The 25,972-nt window shown below is 39.1% G+C and overlaps 1 protein-coding gene across 4 annotated transcripts in view; it reads left to right on the top strand.

Annotated features, from left to right (window-relative positions):
- The window catches only part of LOC121944391 (ras-specific guanine nucleotide-releasing factor 2), a 54,684-nt gene that overhangs the window by 18,256 nt on the left and 10,456 nt on the right, over positions 1 to 25,972 (top strand). For 2 of the 4 annotated variants that reach the window (XM_042488162.1, XM_042488161.1), the window contains exons 3-19: positions 1,166 to 1,313; positions 6,570 to 6,659; positions 6,843 to 6,979; positions 7,871 to 7,987; positions 9,146 to 9,225; positions 10,184 to 10,377; positions 10,498 to 10,607; positions 10,690 to 10,808; positions 12,156 to 12,316; positions 12,443 to 12,509; positions 13,107 to 13,243; positions 14,799 to 14,881; positions 15,246 to 15,494; positions 17,202 to 17,294; positions 19,057 to 19,550; positions 23,971 to 24,096; positions 25,860 to 25,949. In XM_042488162.1, coding sequence (XP_042344096.1) covers positions 1,166 to 1,313; positions 6,570 to 6,659; positions 6,843 to 6,979; positions 7,871 to 7,987; positions 9,146 to 9,225; positions 10,184 to 10,377; positions 10,498 to 10,607; positions 10,690 to 10,808; positions 12,156 to 12,316; positions 12,443 to 12,509; positions 13,107 to 13,243; positions 14,799 to 14,881; positions 15,246 to 15,494; positions 17,202 to 17,294; positions 19,057 to 19,550; positions 23,971 to 24,096; positions 25,860 to 25,949 — 2,495 coding nt within the window. The remainder of the gene's footprint in view (positions 1 to 1,165; positions 1,314 to 6,569; positions 6,660 to 6,842; positions 6,980 to 7,870; positions 7,988 to 9,145; positions 9,226 to 10,183; positions 10,378 to 10,497; positions 10,608 to 10,689; positions 10,809 to 12,155; positions 12,317 to 12,442; positions 12,510 to 13,106; positions 13,244 to 14,798; positions 14,882 to 15,245; positions 15,495 to 17,201; positions 17,295 to 19,056; positions 19,551 to 23,970; positions 24,097 to 25,859; positions 25,950 to 25,972) is intronic. The other 2 variants (XM_042488165.1, XM_042488163.1) reach the window with 1 other exon arrangement.

Raw genomic sequence — 25,972 nt, 5'->3', positions numbered from 1 at the left:
CCACAGGCACCCTCACGCTTTTATGTTATGTTGTTATTGGCAGCCTTTCAGCCTGACGCTGTGCTGCTACATTTCATGCGGATGCGACAAGCTCCATCTGGCCATGTTCTCGAGTTATGCCGCCTGAGGGTGAAACTAGGCACAGGTTCAGTGGAGGGAAGTCTACCACATTTCATCCACACATACTACCCACATTATTTTGATATAAAGCGTGTTGAAAATCAGCGAAGTATCCTTTTAAAGTGAGCTGAACATCTGAATAGGACTGGACCAACTTTAAGGTTAATAGTAACACCCATGCTATTCCCCCTATGACAAGTCGAAATAATTGCTGTGAAAAAGGAAGTCACTGTGCACTGATATATAGTTTTCACTTGCAAATCTGAGCCATTATTTACTTCCAATGCAAAGAGGAAATTTAATTAAAAACATTCAACAACCCCAAAAATATCAGAAAATGAAAAAGAATGCACATATGTTGCAAAAACAATATAAAAGCAGTCAGTATGGTCCTTAAAAGTTTCTGAAAACTTACATTTTTTTCTTGACTGAACAAAGCTAGTCTAGTTAAGTTCAGAAAACGTTCAAAGGTTTAGTCATTATTATTATTAAGAGTTTAACACTCAAAAACTGACCAAAAATCCCTATCAAGAATGTGTGTTTGCCGCCTGATAAGGTTTAAGTTATAGTTCTGAAAACATAACAAAACAATCTCACAACTGGCACTAGATTTCGATTCAAATGTTGCTCAAACAAATGGGTGCATTGAAATATGTGACATCAAGTTTACCAACAGTCTGCCCACTCCAAACCTCTGAGAACAGTGAGGGCAAAAATACTGACATATCATGTGAAAATAACTCTGACCAGAAAATCTTGTGTTCAATAAAGGCCCCATTTCTCACAGTGAGAAGCTGTTTGAGAAAACAGGTTTATGGAGCTTTTCACACAGAATGGATCATTTGAATCCCCCCCAGCATTCATTTCAATACACTTCAAAACATCAGGAGGTTTTGTAATTCCTCTCTTTTACTGCCACAACACACAAAGGGAGACAGATTAAAAAAATATAAACAATCTTGTAAAAGCTGCTATTCAGTCATGTTTATGATATAAGTGTCTAATATAAGTCATGTCTTTGTATATTTTTCCCCTTTTTCTTCAGTTACTCTGACATCATCATTGAACGAGAGGTGTTAAGGCAGAAGTACTTCCACCTTGTACAGGTAGTGGAGACTGAGAAAGTGGCTGCCAATCAGCTGCGCACCCAGCTGGAAGATCAGGACACAGAAATCGAGAGGCTCAAAGCAGAGGTACAGCATGCATGTTAAGACACGAACACACACCTACATACCTGACAGGTGTCCATTCAGTAACTCTACCTCTTCTTAGGTGGATTTAAACTGTGTAGCAAACAACCACTGCGTGTGTGCATTTCCCGAAACATTGAAGACAACATTAAGTCCTGAGCACTGGAAGAGGCAGTGTAGTTGTTGATGTCTTTTCAGTGTTCTTTATTAAAATAATCCTCTTGGGCCACAGTTTGTTTGGCTTTGCTGTAGACACGTGAGTTCCTCTTCCTCTGTTATATTTCTGATACATGTGTAATTTTGAATTGAACTGTGGGACCAATTTTGTATATATATAAGTGTTATAAAAAAACAAGCAACCAGAGGTATTAGAATCCCAAACAGGACTAAAATCATAACCATCGCAACTCTAGACAGCATATGTATATCCTTTAAAAATACAAAAATATAAACTTATCTTGGTTATAACTACCATAACAGGTAGCTGATGGTTTTCATCCACTGCCCCTTCATCCCAAAGGTGCACACTAAAAAAATGCTGGCTCAATTTTAAGCCAGTCTGGGTCAATCTAGCACCAGTTCACTACTGTGTAAAGGTAATGCATACCCATTACCATAAAAACCACAAGGTCACCAATAACACCCCCAAAAATTTTGAGTTATTTTGTACCAGTTTCAGTGTTATGTCCTATATTTCCAATATATATATATATATAGTATATATATATATATATATATATATTTTCTATATTTGGTAATCAGTTATTTTTTGTAATCAGTTTTTGACCCAGTTTTAGTGTTATTTATATAATTTCCATTAGGTTAATCAGTCATACCAATATGTGTTATTTTGATCCACTAGTGGTGTGACATTTTGGTTGGCTCCTGAACATTACCAAAAATTATGGTTACTTTTACCCAGTGTGATGTTATTTTTGACCTTTATATCTTACCATTAATTAGACCAAAAAATGTTGTTTGTTTTTTTTTTTTTTTATAAAAAGTAGGTTTAGTGTTATTTTTGTTTTTATACTGGGTTATTGACCCATATTCAAAAGAGTTTTCCTGTGAACTAACATACATTTTGCATTAACATTCACTGTCATTTAAAACACATCGTTTTCATCCTGGTAGTCTAACAAATACGAGTCCTTTCTCATAAAACACTCTGATGTCTTGACTATCTTGAATCATGCTTTGTTACATCTATACTCACTCACTCACTCATCAGCACCTCAACACAACTCTGTTGCTACCCATCACATGCACACTTGCTACCCATCACATGCACACCCACCCCCACACCCACACGCACACGCACAAACACACACACACACACACACACACACACACAAACATATGTACATCCCTGCGTGTGCTTGTGTGTGCGTGAGTGTTAGTGTGTGTTCTCACAGCTCTGTTTATGGCAGTGGAGGAGTGGAAGTGAACGTTACCCACCACTGAGCGTAGGTGGAGAGGCCCAGCGCTCAATAAAGACAGTCCATCAGCTTCCTCACAAACAGCTGTCAAACCATTACGCTTATCAAACACAGCACGTTTCTGTTCAGCCCTCACAGCATGATAAATCAGACACTCACACACAAAACACAACTGACCTCTGTAACATTGCTGATCAGAACTAATTACAATTCTCCCTGACATGCACAAGCGACGGCAGGTAATTATTGGTTTACGATAAATAGATCACCAGCACTAATTGTTCCTTAAGTAAACAATAAGTGAGCTTACTTTAGATCCTGACATCACTTTGCTACTTTTGTTTTGCAAATTTTCAAACAGTGTCATGTCATACAGAACAGTGCAACACAGCTTGCTCATTAGATATGCCACATCAGGAACTATATATCTCGGTGCCCTTTTTTGTTTATTTATTAATATTGTGACATTAATTTAAACCATATTACCAGCCAATGAGTGTGTAAACTGACCTCCAGAAGAGGTCATCTGTAACAGTGATCCTTTTTTGAAGCACTTAATTTTATGCATTAAATTAATTTTATTATTTTGTGAAAGTTTTCTGCAAGAAAGTTAGTATTTGGTACATATCTTGCTAAAATTGCTCAATTTAAACCCAGTAATTAATTTATTATGTTGAATATTATGCTTGCCTGTAGACAAATTTCACTGTGCTGCATGTTCAGGCGATCTGATTTGCATAAACAAAAAGACTGTCTAGGTTATTCTAGCAATTAAATGGAATTAATTAGCTGAAGATGCACCAACTCAACCTAATTAAAAAGTTATTTTTAGTAAACTAGGAAGCTGTTGGAAAATTATTCAAACATGATTGACTCTTACAGTAAAGTTTAACATATTTCCTGTGATTAAATTTCACATATTTTCTGTGATTAAATTTAGTGTCTGTTGTCATGTGAGGAGAGATTCCTTCGTAGATTTTCTCTGATGTGCCTCATAAATAAGGTGCTGCAGGGTTTGACCCAGTCAACAGTAAAAAAAACCAAAAAAAACAAACTGCAAACCAGGAAAAGGATACATTACATTTTTATAAAATTATTTGGTGGATTATTAAACCACGGGGTTATGGTAAGGAAAAAAAAAATATTTTGGCTTGAAATACCTGCTTTTTATGGCACAATTTGGCAAAAGACGCAGGAATGTCTCCGTAGAAAAATAATTACTTTTTGTGGCACTACCTCAGGTGGAAACACAGCAATGTCTTGGTAAAAAACAAGCACTTTCTGTGGCACTATTCCAGCAATAAACGCAGAAATGTCAAAAGCATTTGCTTTACATGGCACTATCCACAGTAGAAAAACAGTTATCATTCGCTAAAACACAACAGATTTTGTTGTTGGTTGGTCTCAAACAGTGGTCAAACACCATTCACCATCCTCTCCACTGCTGGATGACAAAGTCATCTCATATACTGCGCCACTTTTCAACCATTGATATAATATGATGAGACATACAAATGTATGGTAGGCTTATTCGGGGTTCGCAGAACCATACAATGCCAACATTTACTTCCAGCGACTGGGCTGCAGAGTTACTCTGAATGTACAGGTGCTTGATTAAAATTGAATTCTAGTCTAAGCAGCAGTTTGGCCGAAGGGAAGCTGTTTGCTTGTTCAGCCAGATGCTAACATCTCCACAAATCACAGCTTGACCGTCATTTCCAATTCAGTGGCAGCTCTTTTAGTCAATAATGGCTTGTATATTTTATATATTTGTATAGGCTATATCTGTACTCAGGAAGAAACAACACTAATGGATTAGCCTGCTAGCCTGCTTTTAGGTGTAATTCCCCCTCAGAGCAACAAGTGTGGAAGCTTCTCCCTGCTACACACACTGATTATATCTCTTTGGCAGGACACAGTGAGCCCTGTTGATAATGAAAATGCTAACGACACACATCTTATATTAGGAAACATCTGCCTGTGTAATTGGGCTGCTCATGAAAAAAGGATTAGACTTTGAGAGCCAGTGTGCAGTTGGTGATCCATCTCATTAAAGCATACTCTTGTTTATTTGTTTATGTGTGTGTGCTGCTCCATGTTTATGAATAATTAAACCAACTAGCCACTGTAACTGTCAACAGTTGGCAGACTGGCTCCTCACTCCTGCCATTTGCATGAAAGCGCTAGTGGATAAGAAAATGAAGATGAAAGTGTGTGGCTGGAAAAGGCTTTGGTTTTGTTTTCGTGCTTTTCTCCATCTGTGATAAACTGACGCTGTCAAGAGGCCTGAAAGTAAAAACAAATAGATGGAAGTGATATAGTACCAGAGCCAGTTGTAACCTCCGCTGGTTTAATTTCTTCACTGAAGATAGCGTTGCCAAGAAAAACCTTTTACCGGCTCTGTTTGAAGTTAGTCATCACTGTTATTTAAAGAGAAGTTGTGCTATCTATTATTAGATTTACTATGTGAAATGATTTTTTTTCCTCAGTGTAGTAACATTTTAAGTTTGGTCTGTGTGGTGTATTCTCTTTGTGATGTGTTTCGTGTACGCCTCGGCTTTCAAACCTGCAAGATGACATTAGCTTTGCGGTAGGCAGCTGGCTTCTTCTCACCTGCAGCGAGTAAATGTCACATGTCTAAAGGCTAATCTGACTCTGCTGTGTGAAAAGTCGGAGCATTTCATGGCTGTAAAAACAAGAGCTGTCTTTTAAAGTCTTTAAAAGGCCTCCACATTACGGTTTCCATAGATTCATTTGTGCTAAAATTATCTTCCCCTGCGGAGGATTATACTTATACTAGGATTATACGGCTGTGCACTACAATGCACTGCAGGTGATCAGGCACACATAAGCCTTAATTTGCTTACTGTCACCAGCTGATAGCAGCTCTCCTCTTTCATTGTCTCTTTCTGAATGAAGGAACCAGATTGTCAAAGATGAGGAAGTCTGATGTTTATCTGTCTATGTTGGTGCAAACACCCCAACAGCTCACAGAGCATGACTGTCACATGTACAACGTTAAACCAAGTGTCTCTTTGTCCCTTTAGAAATATATCTTTATGAATAAAAGGTGAATTGTGTAAAATTTAGGGGGATTTGGTGGTGTCTAACGGTTGCAACCAGTTAAAACTTCTCCCAGGTAAAATTCCTTTGTTTATCGGGGGCCTAATTATCCACAGAGGTTTTGTCCTCTCCAAAACAAACACACAAACAAACAAACCAGGCAATTAAAACAGCTATAAACACAGAATAAAATGCTTTTATGTTAAAAATCAGTGAATGTCTGACACAGTTTGGCATCTTGGGGACAGGCTGCTAGTCCACAACATGCTCACCCCTTTTCTCTCATAAATATATGTGTGCTCACCCTTTTCTAGTGCAGATGTTCAGGCAGTTTTTTACCAGTAGCCGAATTATCTTGACAGACCTGGTAATTTAAACTAATCAAAAACCAAAGACAGCAGTTTCAGTTTAAAAATCCACGTATTTCCAACATTGCATGTCGCTTCAGGCTGTTAGTCTGACAAATGCTAAAGTGAAGTCAACTTTTTTTCACTGATATTTTAAGATCCAGACATTCAGGATTATTCAGGATTATACACTAAAGAAAACACACTTGTTATATTGTATTTCATTTCTGCCAATATATCCACCTAAATCTTACGCACTTGTTCTTCAAATCTGATTACTTCCTGCTTTGGCTCAGAAGACCATTGTTCCAGTTTAATTTGATTTTACTGTAATTTATTAGCTCTTTTGTGCAGACATTTAGTCACCCACATCATGATCATATTGTTTCTGACTGAATTTCTCTTAAAAGATTATCGCTCTGAACAAAACTAAGGAGCGAATGCGGCCTTACCATGTCAATCATGAAAATGAAGACCCGGATATCAAAAAGATCAAAAAGGTAAGTAAATATTTTCAGGGCTTCATGTGTTTTGGTTTTTTTTAAAAAATCTTTTATAACCCATCTTTCTTAGTTTCTCACCCAGGAGTTCTTGAATGAGTTGTGTGCAAGCATGTTGCATGCACAGTATACACCTTTTCTGTATATGACTGTGTCTAAGTCAATATGCTTGTACTTCCTTAGGTGCAGAGCTTTATGCGGGGCTGGCTCTGTCGGAGGAAGTGGAAGATCATCGTCCAGGACTACATCTGCTCTCCTCACGCTGAGAGCATGAGAAAGAGGAATCAGATCGTCTTCAACATGGTGGAGGCAGAGACTGAGTAAGTCAGTACTTTGCAGGACATAAAAGATATTCCCATTTTGTAATTCAGCTTTCAATGGACAATGGCAATTGAATTTTTAGAAAATGTGTGGTATCAGGTGATGTTAAAAGTTGATCTAAAATGACCTACTCTGAGATAGAAGATTTTATGCATATCAGCCATCATTCATGTGCATTTAATGGATTGAAGGATTGAAGTGAAATTAATCACAGTTAGATTTTCAGAAACTGATAAACTGAACAATAACCTACATTAATTTTTTTACTTGTGTACACACACAGACACACACAGACACACACACACGCGCACACACACACACACGCGCACACACACACACACACACACACACACACACACATATATATGACTGAATGCCATTTGGTAATGCAAGAGAAACTGATAGTTGAAACCTGAAATTAAAGCGATCTGTGAGCACCACTTACATAAAATTATCAGAAATGTATTTGTACAGTTGTGGGCAAACAGGAAGACACATTCAGAAATTATCAATCTAAGCTAAAACAAATAAAGAAACATTTAGTAAATTTTATCATTGAATGGTAGACAATATTTGAAGTTATATTCCAACATTACAAAACCTAACTGCTGAAAATTAACTGTTGAAAAAACCGATGGCTTCATTAAACATATTTGCTCCTATACTGTATGTGTTCTATCTGCTATAGTTCTCTGTTTAGATCTAAAGCCAGATATTATAAGATTATGCATATGACTTTGTTTTTCTATTTGTCTGTGTATGATTGTGTGTGTGTGTGTGTGTGTGTGTGTGTGTGTGTACATTTCGACTTTGCCCCATCTTGCATGTGTGTTTATGTTTGTGTGTTTGTGTTTGTGTGTGTGTGTGTGTGTGTGTGTGTGTCATGACAGGTATGTGAACCAGCTCTATATCCTGGTCAACTGTTTCCTCAGACCTCTGAGGATGGCTGCCAGCTCCAAGAAACCCCCCATCAGCCATGACGATGTCAGCAGTATCTTCCTCAACAGGTGTGTACATGTTGCGCCTTTAACTATAAACTGTATAAAATAATGAATATTTGATTAGCATGGTGCATTTACAGCTATTGTTAACTGTGATAATGCCAATGCTAATTTTTACTAGCTAAAACCAGGCTTAAAACCATTGCAATAAAACATACTTAACAAAAAAACTAAACATCTGACTCCTTAGAGGGACTTTTTAAGGTGACCAAAATGTTTCAGGTAACTTTCATGAGCTGAAAACACACTGAAATAGCAACAGCTACGGCTATACCTATACTCTGTGAATCTGGGGTCATAGTAACACTACCTAAGCAATCTTGTTGACGTGGTAACAACTTGTCAACAGACAGCACCCACCTGCCAGTCAAAGCAACCACACCCTAAATTATGGATAACTTTAAGCCTCAATGACGTTTAAATTGGACAGTTATATTGAAAATAACCCCCTGTTACAGAGGCCAATTATCTATAGAGACAAAAACTGCTTTTTGTTTCAGGCTGTAAACATGTTTATTAATGGTGTAAATGTGGGCATCTTAACAAGGGTTTCCCCTTGAAAGTCGGAGACTTGAACTATCAGTCGCGGGCCCTAACTTGATTGAGATTGCTATATTTCGAGCAGTTGGGTTTTTTTTCTGTGCAGTATTCTTCTGAGGATGTTTTGGTCTTTAGATTTTGCTGCAGAGTGAGTGCCCAGAGAGAGACTGCACCGTAAGGTGAAGAAGTGGTGAATTTACTGCTCATAGTTAATGACAGTTAAGGTTAATGGGATACAGTCAGTGTTGTTAGCTTTGATGTGAATGCCTCTGTCACACTGAATATCCTGTGGAACCTCATTCAAACTTTAAAACTTTGTATGGAAAACAAAACGAATCATCAAATATTCATTCTGAACTGAAAGTCCTAATATTAACATGCTGCAGGGATGCTTCTATGGGGATTCACTTGCTCGAGGAGTCAGTCTCAAATGGCCATTCAATGAACTTGGCACTTCTGTGTTGGCTTAATTTTTCAGCTCCAGAGGTTGCTGCTTGTTTTTATCTGAATCAGTGAAGTGTTAGTCACGCTGGAGGCACAAACAGTGACAGATACTGAAGATTTAAAAAACAAACAAACAATAAAATCATTTCGTTATTTTGTTTTTTCACACTCTTCCTTCAGTGAGACCATCATGTTCTTGCATGAGATTTTCCATCAAGGCTTGAAGGCGAGGATAGCCAACTGGCCAACTCTGGTGCTGGGTAAGCTGTTACTCACACAACACACAAATACACACTGTGTGCAGCCACTCGGGGACATCAAAGTCAGGTTTTCAGTGGTCCTGTTTGTCTCATTCAAACGTCAGTCTTGACGTCTACTGGCTTTCACACACACACACACACACACACACACACACACACACACACACACACACACACGCACACACATGCTCATTTCCCTATCTCAGTCAGCAACGAGCACACTCATTGTCTTGACAGACAATGACCACCCAGACCAGAAGGCATCCCACAAATTCAGCTCCCAAAACAGAAGCCCCCTCGACAGATAAGCATCACCTAGGAGACAGACTGCTGAAAGACACGGCAGCAAATTTCTTGTGACAAATACAAAAAGAAAAGGGTCGACTGATTAAACAACCTTATCTGACGCTCTGCTTCAGGCTGACACTGAATATAGATTTTTGATCAACAATGCGTTGTAGATCATATATATTTCTACAGTTCTTTCAGGAAAGATTGGTTCCTTTTGTAAGTTTACTGTACAAAAAGCTAAAAAAAAAATGTATTCAAAAGGAGATGCATTTCTATTGTTGGGGTAAAATTGTGTAACAATGTCATATACATTTTTTTTTGGTTTACAACACATTTTTTTACACATCTGAATGATTTCTTTATTTCTTTTTTTTCTTTTTTTCTTGGAGATGAGCTTCGATTGTTAAGAATGTAGGACAGGCATAGGCTATATAAGCTCTTGCTTCTGCCCAAGCCTTTCCAGTCACTACTTAGTATGTAGATTGTTGATTTTGTTCTTACTTGTTGGATTGTTCATGCTTATTGTAATATGGGATGACCAAATAAAATAGTAAAACCACTACTACTTCTTCTTTTTCTTCTTAATCCCACTAGTGGAACTAAAAAAATGTTGTATAAATATCAGTACTATATACAGTGTGTGTGTGTGTGTTTCTGTGTGTTCTAGCTGACCTATTTGACATCCTGCTGCCCATGCTGAACATCTATCAGGAGTTTGTGCGTAACCATCAGTACAGCCTGCAGGTTTTAGCCAACTGTAAGCAGAACAGAGATTTTGACAAGCTGCTGAAACAATACGAGTCTAACGCTGCCTGTGAGGGAAGGATGCTCGAGACTTTCCTCACATACCCTATGTTCCAGGTAGATCATCAGCTCACACACTTTTTTACAAAAATACAAATGCCTATGTTTTGGGGGTTTTTTCCAAATCCTTTTTATATTTTAATATCTTTGTTTAACATTGCATTTTTCTCCCATAAGATTCCTCGCTACATCATCACCTTACATGAGTTATTGGCCCACACGCCTCATGAGCATGTGGAACGCAAGAGTCTTGAATTCGCCAAGTCCAAATTAGAGGAATTGTCCAGGTACGTGCCTTGTTGTCAGAGCTTTTCCTGGCACATTTCGATATTTAACGCTGAACTAACTGGTATGTTTGTGTGTTGCCAGGGTAATGCATGACGAGGTGAGCGACACGGAGAACATCCGGAAGAACCTTGCCATAGAGAGGATGATAGTGGAGGGCTGTGACATCCTGCTGGACACCAGCCAGACCTTCGTCAGGCAGGGTGAGTCTTTATCAGGTCACAGTACTGCTTACCAGACAGCAAAGCTCTGGAGGTTTTTCTGACAGTAAAAACCTTCTGCCTGTCAGCCTGCGAGCTGAAAGCAACAGTACCTTGGTGATGCTCAGTCACTGAATCATGACATTGGCTTCTGTAATTATTTCTACTGGGGGAGATTTGTCTCTCTGTCAGTTTTCCCAATGAAAACACGATTCTACAAATTGGCTTTGGTTCTCCAAGCTAACTTCTCAATTATTATTATTATTAGTAATTATTTACATTTTTATTTTCAACACACATAACTTAAAATAACAATATCTTCTAAATGAATTATTCCCAAGCATTTCAAAATAGAATTTACTCACATTTCAAGTACAATGTTGCAGTTTCCTTCATGAAACTGTCAGATTAAACCAATTCTCCTTTTTTAAATGAAAAACCTTTAAACGCTTGTACTGGCTTCACTTTCAGTGCAATTATTGTAGCTTGTTTTTGTCAAAAAGGCATGCCACATTAATATACTGTAATACTGTAATGCAAAATTATAGCTATAAAGACACTTCTAGTTCTCATTGTCTTACTGTGAAGATACATGTCTGTGATCACAAAGTCATTTTGATCACCTTAATCTCAAAATCCCCAAATTGTACTGTAGTTATCTACAATTGCTCAGAGCAACAAGTAGTTGGAGAAACAGTGCTATAAAGGCACTGGTCCAAGACCTGCAAAATCTGTGCTCTTAAGAAAGGCACTGAAGCACAGTTTGCGCTAGCAGTCGTTATTAGAAGTTGATAATTGCTACATTAAATGGGAAATAGCATTTTTTTTACCTAACTGGACATAGTATTTTACAATATGCCTCTGATCTACCCATTCACACACACACACACATATTTATACACCAATGATGGTGGAGCTGCCGTGAAAGACGCTGGTCTGCCTGAGCAGATAGAAGAAGCTGGGACCTTGTGATTGAATAACAACCAGTGCTGCCCACTGAGCTACAGCAGCCCCGAGTGTGCAACACTGAAGAGCCATCTCATCTGGTTTGTTTGGGTCACTTACGAATATAGTGCCAATACCAGTTTTGACAGTGCACATCTTTTCTTGATCTGAGAAACAGTTTATTCCCCTGAATCAATCCATTTTAATGATGTCCTCCTTCATAGTTTCTCCTCATATTACAGGTGCACTTACAACATACACATGTATGCAGAAATAAATACTTCAGAAATTTTGCTTTTTACACACATTTGTTTTTGCCAATGCAGATGCTTAGCCAGTGCAGCCCTCCAAGCTTAATGTCAGCTTAATGAAATGCAATAATCCTGTGCCCCTGCTGCTCATCAGGCTCTCTGATCCAGCTGCCGTCGGTGGAGCGAGGGAAGCTAAGCAAGGTCCGTCTGGGCTCCCTCTCTCTAAAAAAGGAGGGGGAGCGACATTGCTTCCTCTTCACCAAACACTTTCTCATCTGCACACGCAGCTCCGGAGGAAAACTGCACCTTCTCAAGGTGAGAACACCTTGACCTCAGTAGTTTAAGTAGATGTCAGAATGGAAATTAATTATTTAATTGAAGGTAACTTTTAACCAATTCTCCAATAGACCTTTCTTAATATTTGCTGTCAAACTCTTGCAGCAAGGTGGAGTTTTGTCACTGATTGACTGCACTCTCATAGAGGAGCCAGATGCCAGTGATGATGAGTGTAAGTTCACCACATCTATGAAGCTGTGTGTCTTTGTTGGGAGACACACAGGCAGTTCTTATTGGTTCATTTAGGCCCTTCACCACTCATGGAGGTTAATTAGGTGTCAGACGATAAGTGTCCAGAAATTACTTCCATTTAAATATCAGATGCTCACCCCTTTAAATGTCAGGTTTTGATCTTTTGACACTGATGATCTTTGTCAATTTTTTTTTTTCTTCCTGAGGATCCATTTTACAAATACAGGAGACTGATGAAACACCAAAACACACAAACACACACAAACACGCACACACACACACACACACACACACACACACACACACACACACAAATGCGTGCACATACACACACTCAGTGCTGAGACATCACATGTATGTGCACTTTAACAGACACCTTTACACTTAAGCTGCAGGGGTGCGTAGAATGGAGATAGCAGGTCTGCTTAATTAACCCTGTGTGTGTGTCTGTGTGTGTGTGTGTGTGTGTGTGAGAGAGAGAGAGAGAGAGAGAGAGAGAGAGCTCAAGCATTTATTTTTTACTACCATTGTAATTAAGAAGACCATAAAAAGCCATTTGTTTTCTTTTATCACACAGCTAAAGCTGGCGGTCAAGTATTTGGTCAGCTGGACTTTAAGCTGGTAGTAGAGCCATCAGACACACCCTCATTCACTGTGGTGTTACTGGCACCATCGCGACAGGAGAAGGCGGCATGGACCAGTGATATTAGCCAGGTAATGCACAAACACTCACCCAGACAAACACAGAATAACAAGACCCTCCAAATAGCAAGAGCATGTCTCCACTGGGCACTGAGGCGGCTTAGTAATAAGTAAACACAGACATGGGTGCAGCTCCCCAGGGGCGAGTTCAGCTCACTGCCTCAGTACTTCACAGACAGAGTAACACCGTACAAGCATGTCAAAGTGGATTAATTCTTATCAGACAAAAATTAATTGACAGCTTTAAATGTTTTCTTTTTTTCCATCAATCCCTTGTCAAATCATACTTCTGAATTATTTTCACAACCATTTTCAGGATTTATGATACATAAATGAGCACTTTAGGTAAAGTGAATCTAGATTACTTTTCTGCTTTAGAGATCTAGTGTGAAGGATTTAGGGGGATATATTGACAGAAAAAGAATACAGTGTAATAAGTACATCCTGGGTGGAGCAGCTTCTTGTTCAAAACAAGAAAAGAGCTTTAAAGAATTTTTTGAGGCTGTCATTCTACCATTGAAAGATGGCTTTATACTGTCCCTATCTGGTGGCAAATGCTTCTTCAAGAATAATGTAATTTAATGTAAGTGCACCATTATTCATGAAATATTTTAAAGATTAAACCATTTTTAAAGCAAATGTTTGGTGTAGTTTCCTTAAGCTCCACTGTGTAGGATTTAGTGGGACATTTTGGCAGAAATGCAATATAATATAATAAATATATTTTCTTTAGTGTATAATCACCTGAAAATAAAAAAAAAACATTTTGTTTTCATGACCTCGGAATGAGCCGTTTATATCTACATAGGGAGCAGGACATCATCCACGGACTCCACATGTAGAATCGCCATGTTTCTGCAGAATGGACAAACCAAACACTGGCTCTAGATAGGTCCAGTCATGATTTTGTGTCTGCCCTCATAGTTGGCGGGCCCTCTGCAACAATGCAAAACTATTACATTTTAGCGCAAAAATACTTCATTCAGTTTAAATCACTGGGTCAGTTTGTTTTGGGGAGGAAGAGACCTCTGCAGATAATTCAGCTGGTAAAAATATGCCTTGTAAGCACCTTGATCATCAGTCATCAGACAATAGAGATGAGAATTTATTAGCAGGTTCTGGGTTTGAGGCACGTCTGTGACAGGATGAATAGCATCGGGAAAAAACACTGATTTGTTAAGTGAAACTGCTAAATTCAGTGTTTTTTTTACTGACTTAAATCACCTCGTCTGTTTGTTTTGGAGAGGAAGACACCTCTGTGAATAATTCGGCTCCTGATAAAAACCTCCAGAACAATGACCACTGAAGGAATCCTAACCAGGAGAAGTTTCAGCTGGTTGCAATTTGCAAGCCTCACGATCAGATGCCAATAAATTCCCCTAAATCTTACAAAATGAGCCTTAAATGGAGCGTGCAGATAAACAAATAAGCACTGGAAAGATTATTTCAAAGTAAATATTTTTGGTGTTCTAAGTTCTGTTTGTTAAACAAACATGAAAAAAATGTAAATATTGTCACTTTTTCGTTCTCATACTGTCATTCTCTCACTTCATCTTTCTGTTTTTAGTGTATAGATAATATCCGCTGTAATGGCTTGATGACCAGTGTATTTGAGGAGAACTCTAAAGTCACTGTGCCTCATATGATCAAGTAAGTATGTTTGTGTTTGTGAAGAGGAACACCCATCTCTTCATGCCATTGGTGCAAAACATGTGGTGTAACCACTTGGGTGAAAATGTTACAGTCTTGTTGATGTACAGTAAATTGTTAGGCTTTATGTTATGTTTAAGCTTTTCTTTATTAAATATTTATTCCTGCTCAGAATTATTCTTTGGTATCCACTCTTATTTTTAGCTTCCTTCTTTGTAATACATTGATTTTCTTTATTCATTTATCGATTTTGTACTTGGCTGTTTTTGCTCGGCTATTTTCATAACCTTTTCCTTGCTAAGCAGCCCAGCAGTCACCCATGCTCAGTTGTGTGTGTATATGTACGTACGTGTGTATCCATCAGATCCGATGTGCGTCTCCATAAAGATGATGTTGACATTTGCTTCAGCAAGACGCTCAACTCCTGCAAGGTCCCCCAGATCCGCTACGCCAGCGTGGAGCGGCTGCTGGAGAGGCTGACCGACCTGCGCTTCCTCTCCATAGACTTCCTCAACACCTTCCTGCACACGTACAGGATTTTCACCACGGCAACTGTGGTCATGGACAAACTGGCCGACATCTACAAGAAGCCCTTCTCCTCCATACCTATTAGGTCATACAATGCACACACACAAATATACATTCACAAACAGAGAAAAAGTGTCGACTCAGATAACTCTTGTTGGTTTTATGTGTCCATATGAGTGAGTGAAATGTGATGAGTGTTGTGAAAGTGTTTTATGAGCTTTCCACTTTTCCCTCTTTTTTCTTCCCATCATCCACCAGATATTTATCTATATTCCAGTTCTTAAAAATTAAGATATAGACTGGGATATAGACTGCTATATCCCAACTATGATTGGTTAATTAACCCTAAAATATTATACAGGCATTCATGGTCCCCAGAGGATGAATTCTAATGACTTTTGTGGTCCTTTCACTTTTCGTCTCGTCTCGCACAGGTCAAAATTTTTGATTTACCCAAGACTTTGGCTTTGACCTCATACCTGCAACACTAATGAAATTCCCATCAGCCTCAGCTGTACTTTGTGTTTAGTGCTAACTAGTTATCCTATTACAATACTGGGATTTCTAGCTTTGATACAATACCATAATGATATCGATATTCAATACCATTTTCAGTACTACAGGAAAAAAAAGACAATTGAGGGCGTAAAATTTTAAATTTAACATGGCCATCTATGTCAGAGAGAAGCCAGAAAGTAGTGATCAACAGTATCAATACTGTGGAAAATTTGTATTAAGCATTTCAAATATTCAGAAACGGTTGTTTTAACCATGTCTATTTCATGGGTCTTTTTTGAATATTATATATTTAATATTCAATCTTGCAGTTATTATTTTTTCATGTCTTTTAAAGAGCATTTCTTTACAAAGTTTGGAGCGCTGCAGTTTCCCTTCTTTTACAAATAAATAGCTTGAACCTCTGAGGGGCATTTCAGTTTTTGGATCCAGAGAACTAAATTGCCCCCTAAAGTCCACCTGTGGTTGAGTTTATTTTCTCGATTGAAGAGGATTCCCCCATTTCATTCTTGTCCCTTAAGCCTGTCTCACAGCAATCAAATACTGACGCTTGGGAAGTGAACCTCAACTCAGGTACTGACACACTGAAGTACCTTAACAGCGCCTTTCTACCAGATATGTTGACAGAGGACATCTCAAAGCTTTCTCTTTGTTTTCAATGGAAAGCAGGAGAAACCGTCGTGCAGTGAATGGTTGGAATGTTGCAGCTTGTTTGCCGGTCTGTATTTGCATAAAGTAAAATAGATTCAACTTTATGTAAATGAGTCGATCTGGCGCGATGTGGTGGATCCAAGAAACTTGGATCAAGTTATTAAATAAGGTGATGTAGTTTTAAAATGAAACAAGATTCAGCAGGATCTGGTGAAAATGTAGCATTATTTTGACTTGTAGGGCCAGAGTTGGGAGTGAAAATGTGTTGGACTCTGCATGGCACTATTATGTTATATAAATACATAAACACAGACTTTAATGCAGCTTTCTGCGTCCATTTTGCACTGTTTTTTTCTCCCATTCAGTCATGTGTTATTATCTGGGAGATGGAAAATGTGCTGCTATTCTCTCACTCACACACTAACCCCCTCCCCTTCTTAAACACACCTTTCCTTTTCCAAGAGATTCATCTATCATCTCTCCATCATCTTCCCTCAAGCCAAATATTCCATATTCAGTCTCTTCTCCTACTTTTCATGTCTCAATTCAACCATCACTCTCATCCATTTTATCATTTTTCTGTGTCATCCACCCCCCTGTCTCTTCATGTCCCCTCTAACTACAGGGCGCGGTACCACTCATTTGATCGTCTGTCTATCTCATCCATCTGTCCAGACTACAGTCTGAAGATCAAGAAGATTGCCATGGATCAGTCCAAGTAACGTCTATCTCTGTCCTCCTTCTTACTCTCTCTTTACAACTTCTCCTGCCTGTTCTTCTTCTCTGGTCTTGGTCTGATATGTTACTGATGCATGACTTTCCCTTTTTGATCTACATATCTCTTTATATGAATGAAAGAACTCATTCTAGTTGTAGTTTTACCAGTTTGAAACACTTTAGGTTGATGATACGTAGACAGCATTAAGAGAAGGGAAATATATTCCTCAATCTGCAGCCGGTCTGTAGCACATTCTCTCCCTGGAACATCACTTCCTCAAGGCTGTTTTATTTTTCTGTTTTCATATCGATCCCTTTATGCCATTGCTTTTCTGTCTGCTTTGTGTCCTTTTCCCAAGCATCTTCCGCTGCTTGCTTCAAAGTTCTTCAGCATTCCTCCTCTCTGCTTTTCATGTATCTTTCCTTCCTCTCTCCGTCTTTTATTTCCTCCCCTCCTCTTTCAATCTGGGATGCAATTTGTTCCTCTATTTCCTGCTGAATAAGTGGCTTGTGTGAATAAATGATGGATGTGTTTATCTATGCATGATTACTTCTCCCTTGATGTAGCTCTGTACACATGACTCTCTGAGCGGTGTTAATGTCATCACGAAGTGCTTGCTGATTAAAGCTTTTGCACTTTCATTGCCTGGTAAATAAGGCGTTTAAATATTGCAAACGCAGTTTTTGATAAAAGACTAAAGACTTAAGATATATGTATATATATATATACATATATATATATATATATATATATATATATATATATATATATTTTTTTTTTTATTTTTTTTTTTTTTTTTACTCTAATCTATGAAGTGGATACTTTTTTGTTGACTATGATGATCCCACTTTAGGCAAATATGCCGGTACTAAAATCATAGAAACTTTCCGCTTGAAGGATTTTTGAGGGGGCTTATAAACACATTTGATGAACAGTTTTTGAATATGTTGATGTTGAGTTTTGCTTTCACACGGGACACAAACAGCAGTCTCTAGAGTGAAAGTCCTGTATTTGACCTATCCATCCATCCTGACCTCTTTCCTACGCTGCCTTTGTTGCTTTTTATGCTACATCACCAGACTCCCTTCTTTGCTTCTCTCATATTTACTACTTTTACTCATAATAAGCTACCTGCACAAGAACCCGTACACCCTTTGAAATGATAAAAATTGTAATTAGAACAACTATACATTTATCTTTACTTGTCCTGCTACTGTTCATTAAAACTAAGAAACAGTGCATACAAAGGTGTAAAAGTCCTACACTGTTCATCTGATGTGGATGCAAACACTCCAACATTAAAGCTGAAAGTCAGGACAGTAACATCAAAGACATTGTTTTATTTACAACCCAGTCTGCTCGAGTGCAGACACAACACTATAAAAATTATGTCTTTGTTCTAAAATTTTGACTGCGCTGTATGTGCCCACTCATTATCAGTCACTTTGGATAACTACATCAGCTAAATGCCCATATGTGACACTAAATGCCTGTGGGTCCTCAGTGTGCTGTGATTAATTAGATTTTTTTTCTTTTTTTCTGGGACACTCTTTATACTTCTTTATAAATTCAAACTCTGTTTTTCCTACTAACCAGGTGTATGTTTCTAAGACAAAACTTCTTTGCTATTAAAACTTTTACTCTTTAAGGCACATGGAAAAACAAGCTCTTATTTTCAGCTGTCACATTTACACATTTTCTTTTCATCCCTTTACGATATCTTCTTATTTTGCTAACAAATTACTTTTTCTTCTCCTTCCAGGTCCTTGGAGCTTTTCTTTGCCACCAACCAGAACAACAGAAGTGGCGAGCACATAAACGACAAATCTCCTCGTCTTTGTCGCAAGTTCTCCTCTCCGCCTCCTCTGTCCATGCCATCCCGCACCTCCTCCCCTGTTCAAACACGAAAGCTATCCCTCCACTCCCCCATCACTGCCAGGGTTGGAGGCCTCGACCTGACCAGTCCTCTGTCAAACCCCAGTGTCAACCATAACACTTCCCAGTCTGCTGCCAGTAGCCCCACATCTGCCCACACCCCCCAAACCCCGACGCCTCAGACCCCGACTCCAACCACTTCCTCTCCTCCTCCTCCTCCTTCTTCCACCTCTCCCCCACCCAACAACTCAAAGTTACCTCAGGACCAGGTTCCTCCCATCCCCTCGTCCCCGGATCAGAGTCCCTGCTCGACTGCAGAGGGGGAGGAGGTGCCCAAGTTCGACCCCTTCTGTGGCAAACTGAGACGGAGCATTCGCAGAGGTACGTTACAGTTTCCACACAGATACAGTGCAAAAATATTGATACTGTACAAGCATTAGGGCTGGAATTGTTGAAAATGCCATAAAATGATTAAATGAAATGATGAGAGACAAACAGAGAGAGTATGTCTGTTGGTGTAGAGAGCTGGGTGAGAAAAATGCATTCAATTGTGTATTTGTGCGAACAACTGCCAATAAAGCAGCAACTGAATCCTGATTTTTGACATTTACACCCTTCTGAATATCACTTTTAATTGTCACTTTAACTGATTGTCCCTGTGGAGATCTTCCCCTGACCGTTTTATCTCATCTCAATACCTCTTTCATGTTGCTGATTATGTGGCTTTTAACACTGCGGTTCATAACCTGCCTCTTCTGCTCATAGCTTGAAACCACAATTTTAACAGACAGGTGATAACCAACCTCTTGATATCCAGGATCACCAATGTTGGTTTTAATGAGGAAGTTATCCAAAGAAAGACAGAAACCTCAGGACGACATTAGTGACACGGAGGTTGGCTGGTGGCCAAGTTCTACAAACCTTTTTTCTCGGGCTGTAACCAACTCAGAATAATGTCAGTCACATCAGATCTGGAAGTTCAATAATAATTTTGACTATTCATTTATCTTAAATTTAATTATAATTCATTTTAAAGTATGAGCAAGTGTGACAGCAGCATACAGGTGATATAGAAAAAAAGCTAACAGCGCTTACTGCGAATGGGATACGTGCAAGAACATTTTTTGTCGACACTAGATATCAGACAAAAGCCAGAGACTGTATTGTATTAGGTTGCTGTGAGCCTTAATTACCACAACTAAGAAGAAGAGAGAAGACATTACCTCAGGGTGCAGAGTCACTTCCTCATATGTGCCGCTGCAGAATGCACGCAGCTGCTTGAATCAGCAAGTGTAAATTCACAGCGCTCACTCCACAGCAAAAATACAGGGACCAAATCATCCCCACCCCCAACAAAAGGAACGACTGCTTGACTTGAAGCAATCTCAGCTGACTGAGCGGACTCCGACTGATATTTGAATTTCCACCTGTCAGGAAGCAATCCTGCTTTTTTTTCTGACAAACTCTGAAGCAATGTATTACAATACTACATATGACATACTGTCTATAATACTGTTCACATTTTTTTAATACTATAATGTCTTGATGCCCACCTTAAACCAGCATCTTGTCAGTCCACTTTCAGTCTGCCTCTTTTGTCTCTGCTCCATTGTCTCTTTTTTGTCTTATACACACACAAACAGGCGTGTGCAGAGTTTTGTTTCTTTTGTGGTACCCCACTACGCTTAGCACAGTGAATGCTGCCTTCATTTGTCTGAGTATAATTAAACACAGGAAAGTATGACCTTTAACCTGTACCCATTAATGACAATTGTTTGGGGATCAAATTTCCCTCTTTTTTGCATTGTGGGGGGCATGGCCATGTAACATGGATATTACCACTCTCACTAAATAGCACATATGCATGTAGACATTTGGTCAAAGGATGATCTTCTTTTTAATCATACTGTAATTATGGAAGCAACAGGGATAAAAACGTAATTATACATTTTGTGGGTATGTCAGTAAGGTTAACAATACAATAATGTAATGATTGTAATTACTTTTTAGGGAACAGCAGAACTGTGAAGCATCTGCAGATTTTTTAAATTCTTATTCTGTGCCTCTACACCATGGTTAGCTCATTAAGATATTCTCTGTGACTGAACATTGACATTGTGGAGCTTTACTGGCGAACTGAAATGCTCATGAAGAGCTTGAGGTCACTCCTCAAATGGCAAGTGTTCCCTTTTAGAGGAAAACAGGCGCCTGGTGGGACATCATTATATGCTTACATTTGTGTGCTTGAGTCTTCCCATCACAAATGCTCAGATCCTCTAATAGTGGTGTTAAACAGCCTTCTCAGGCTGAGGAGAGAGTGTCAGGGCATCTGAAGCAGCACAGCAAGGACAAGCTGCAGTAAGACCCTCATTAGCATGTGTGCGTGCGTGTGTGCGTGTGTGTATGTGGCAGCTGCTTACTGCTCACTAGGAGACAAGAGCCATTAGCACTTGTACCATGAAGCCACTCTCACCTCCTTTGCATACTGTCTCGCAGTTTCTTTATCTCTTAATTGGACATTTATGTGTTTATATGTATCTATGAACATGCAGTCATTTGCATATCTTCCTATCTGCTTGTTCATCGTGCCCTCTCTCTTGGCCTTTTTCCGTCACTGACAAACTGGTGTGATATTCTGAGCATATGTTGAGGAGTCATCAGATGAAATAGGCAATCTCTGTCTATCAAATTACATCAAAATGAAATTGGTTGTAATGATACAACACATGCATTTCTAAGGCGAAACAACATGATGCATAAGTAGCAACTGAGCATCTACAGTGCAGAGCTTCCAGTAATCAGGTACTGTAATGTTTACTGTGCTTAAACATTACAAAATGTCCCTTTGAATAGTGAAACCCATGGATGCATAATAGGGAAATCAGATCAGTTTCACTAGTATCACTATTTCCCTTACCTGTCTGATCTCGCGCGCGAAAAATATCGCGAGACTAGGGCGACCAATCAGAGCCGCTGCAGGGCTGGCGCTGAGGGTAGACCGGATAGCAGTGAGAGCACAGTGCTACTGCTATTGGTAAATACTAGAGGGTTTACTAACATTATTCACATCCAGTGCTTTCAAACATGCACTGCATAGGTTGTCTGATGTTACCGATCTATGGATGTGTCCCTGGACGTGGTGCCATTGCGCAGAGAGAGCGGGAGAAACCGGAATATTTGAATCGGTGAGTTGCGATAGTGCTATTGTTGTTAGCACGCTGCTATTGTTTAGCCTTGGCGGTGCTCTGAGTAAAGGTTGCCCATGTTGTTATTGAATTGCTGTTGTGAGCCACACATTGCAAAGAGGGTGCTAACACAGTCTTTAAGACTGTGTTAGCGGCTACCGCTAGCTTCTTTAGCCTAGCGGCTAACGCTATCATGTTAATCGTGTTCTGTCACGAAACTGTTCTGTCACAGTGCGATATTTTGATAGTAGATTCATAATTTGGCAGTTGATTATTGCTGTATTTGGAAGTAGCACAGCTGTGACAACAAACCAAATCCTTTGTTAGTTGCTACCATCTGTCAGATCAGGTCAAGCCTCTCGATGATCCTCTTGAGGTTGAAGGTGCAGGCGGGCAGTCTGTCCCATACTGGCATGAAAGTAGTTGTTCTTGTAGCCCAGTTTAAAGACATGGCCATACTTTTCATATTTTGAGCTCATTTGCTTTTGTTTTATGTTTTTGTTTTTTCTGTTGTTGTCAGTAATACCTGGTACCTTTTCATCACACTTTCTGTGTACCGGGTTTTCATTTCATTCTGCCCATCAGTATACAAGTTCCTCCTGTTTAGTCCCTACAGTCTCCTGAGTTATTCTTCTCTACTAGTCCTGTACCTGTTAGAGCGAAGACCCCGCTACAATAGCAATTACTCCCCATGTTAAATTGAATTTGTGAAGAAAATTTTGTTTTCCATATGCCTCCAATGAACAAACAATCCAAAAAAGTGAACACTTTTTGATGAACTGAAGTAAATGGGGACTATGTTTAACAACGACAAAAAATATTTTAAAACATCCGTTCACAAACTCTCACACAAGTCTTGCAGTAGGGTCCAAGTCTTACATTTTTACGTTCATGTGTTTGGGAAGCACTAAGCACACAACTGGATAAATGAGACTTAGATTGTACTGTGCAAGTTCAATTCAGCAAGAATGTTCGCCTTTTTTTGATTCTCTGTTCACTGTGGAGGCATGCAAGAACAATTTCCTCACAAATTAAGTGTAACACATGTTGAGTGACTGATATAGTAATGGTCATTTTGCAGGGAAAGTATTCCTTTAAGGTCAAATACAGATTGGTAGCAAATTAAAGGAAAACCCTGAAAAAATGACTGCAGAAACTGAACCGATGAACAAAAGAAGAAACTCAAGCAAGTCCAGTTGCCCAGGATTTAGCAATTAGGACTTCAGAAACATAATACATGTTACAGATGCTGCCATACAGTAAACAAGCCATCACTGAGTGGTTTGAAAAGTGAGTTTGAAAATTATATAAATTATATATGCCATGGCTTTCACAATCCCCAGCTTTCAACCCAATAGTACACCCATGGTACACGTAAATGCAAATTATGTAAATTACTTTGACGCATACTCACACATTAACAAAATGTGCAGGGAACAATATAAATGTCCTGGTGTTATAGAAATGGTCATACTGAGTAATCTCTGCATGGCTGTGAACTTCAGTGTAATAAAGTTCTCCTCTCCAGTAGAGCAAAATGGCCAACACTATGACCATAACATCATCACTATCATCATAACCATCATCGTTATTCTCATCCCTCTCTTCATGTCTAGCCGTGCTGGAGTCAGTGTCACTGGAGAAAATCATTCCAGAGTCTCCTCAGAGCAGTGAAGCAGGAGACATGTCTCCAAGTCGGTCCCCTTCCACACCTCGACACCTCCGCTACAGACAGCCGGGAGGTAACACTGTGTGTGTCTGTGTGCTTGTGTGGTTTTATGAGTCATTACTGGACCACAGTACCATAACTAGAGGCCCTCGCAGTGGGCAGTACTGTGCCCACTGACAGGCCACTCTGCAGAGCCAGGCAAACATCCCTGACCCTGGAGGCAGACATCTTTAGTGCAGCATAATATGAAGCTCAGATAGAGCCAGACCACGGCATAAACGGTCCTGTGCGGCTAAGTGAGAATGACTGGTGTCTCAGGATTATTTTCCCTGATATTACCACAGTGGGGGTTTCTGTATTGCTATTGGAAATGCAACCCGGCAGAATAAATGTTGCGTTGCACATTTTTGCAAACCACCGGTATGAAATATTTATAGGTTATAATGTAATGGATTAGTTGAAACTTACCGTTTCTTAACGCTGCAACAATGCTTAGCTTAATGTGTGGTTATGTTTAGGCACAAAAACCTCTTGGTTAAGGTTAAGAATAGTTGAAATTGACTTTAAATACCTGGTGTTGGTGCACAATCACAACTGGAAATTCCATTGATGTCTCACTAAAAAAAGTCACCTGGTTCTGGGGGTGCCCAGTGGCTCACCTGGTAGAGCTGGCACCGCATGTGTAAAAGCTATGTCCTTGCAGAATCAGTCACAGGTTCGATTCCAACACATGGCCCTTTGTTTCATGTCATCCCCCCTTTCTCCCTTTTCACGCTGAAGCTATCTTATCCAATAAAGGCAAAAGCTAAAAAATAAAAACACCTGTTTTGGAGGCACAATCACAACTGGAAATTACACCAAGGTCTTGTTAGAAACAACTGTTTTTATTGCTTATTAGTCTCAGACAGCAGTCTGCGCTGCCCTCAGCTTGGCAGCCATCTCACATAGGTGACACACCATGAGCAATCCTCTCCGCCTCCTGATGACCCCCTCACAGCTCAAATTCATGTAAACAAATCTATATCACGTTTGAAACATTGATGTGTTTTTATTTATGAAATGAACAAATGAATCCTTTCCATGGCTTGCAGAAATGTGCAATGGCAAAATTTTCCTCTGACGACTGTGCTGGGAATGTTGCTAACATGCAGAAGTATATTTATGGTCTGTGATGTGCATGTACTGTATCAAGAATGACAATGTTGATGAGTTTTGTGAGTAAATGATGAATAGGTGAATTTTCAGATTTGTATTTTTTATCTATAGATTCTAGTATTTATCAAACACGCTGCACTGGCCCAAATATATGTTTGTCTTTTTTACATGTTTGTGCTTGATGTAATAAGTACAGGAGCCAAATAAACGTGGCCAGTGTCTACAAACATTATCTTCACACATTATTAGTTTGAAAATTTGGTTACAGTCATAGTGCTCATTAACACATAACCTGTAATGTGCAGAGAATGTGGTCTTTATTAGATTTCATAGGTCATTTACATGAATATTAAGGCAAACTTCGAACTGTTTGCCACGTACATACTTATGTGAATATTTCAGCACAAGGTTTCCAAGCAACTACCAACTATTTGGTTACTATTTTGGTTGTTATTATTAATTAGATTGACACAGGAAAATTGGTTGCTGTGAAAAAAAAAAGTACTTCAATTATTATAATATGCGCTTTGACATTTAGGTTAAACAGGTCATCAGGAGTTATTTTAATTTGTGACCGATCATGTTTCATTAAAAAAAAAATTTAAATTTAAAATTTAAATTTAAAAAAATTATAACAGTAATGTTGCTGTTGATGATAATTATGTGTTTGTGTGTCTGCAGTCCAGTCAGGGGAGAACTCGCGCTGCTCCGTCTCTCCTGCCTCAGCCTTTGCTATCGCCACAGCAGCAGCAGGACATGGTTCACCACCAGGTACACACACACACACACACACA

The sequence above is a fragment of the Plectropomus leopardus genome, chromosome 6 (assembly GCF_008729295.1).
Source record: "Plectropomus leopardus isolate mb chromosome 6, YSFRI_Pleo_2.0, whole genome shotgun sequence".
Classification (NCBI taxonomy): domain Eukaryota; kingdom Metazoa; phylum Chordata; class Actinopteri; order Perciformes; family Serranidae; genus Plectropomus; species Plectropomus leopardus.
Note: the sequence above shows the minus strand (reverse complement) of the source record. Positions and strands in the feature narration are given on the sequence as shown.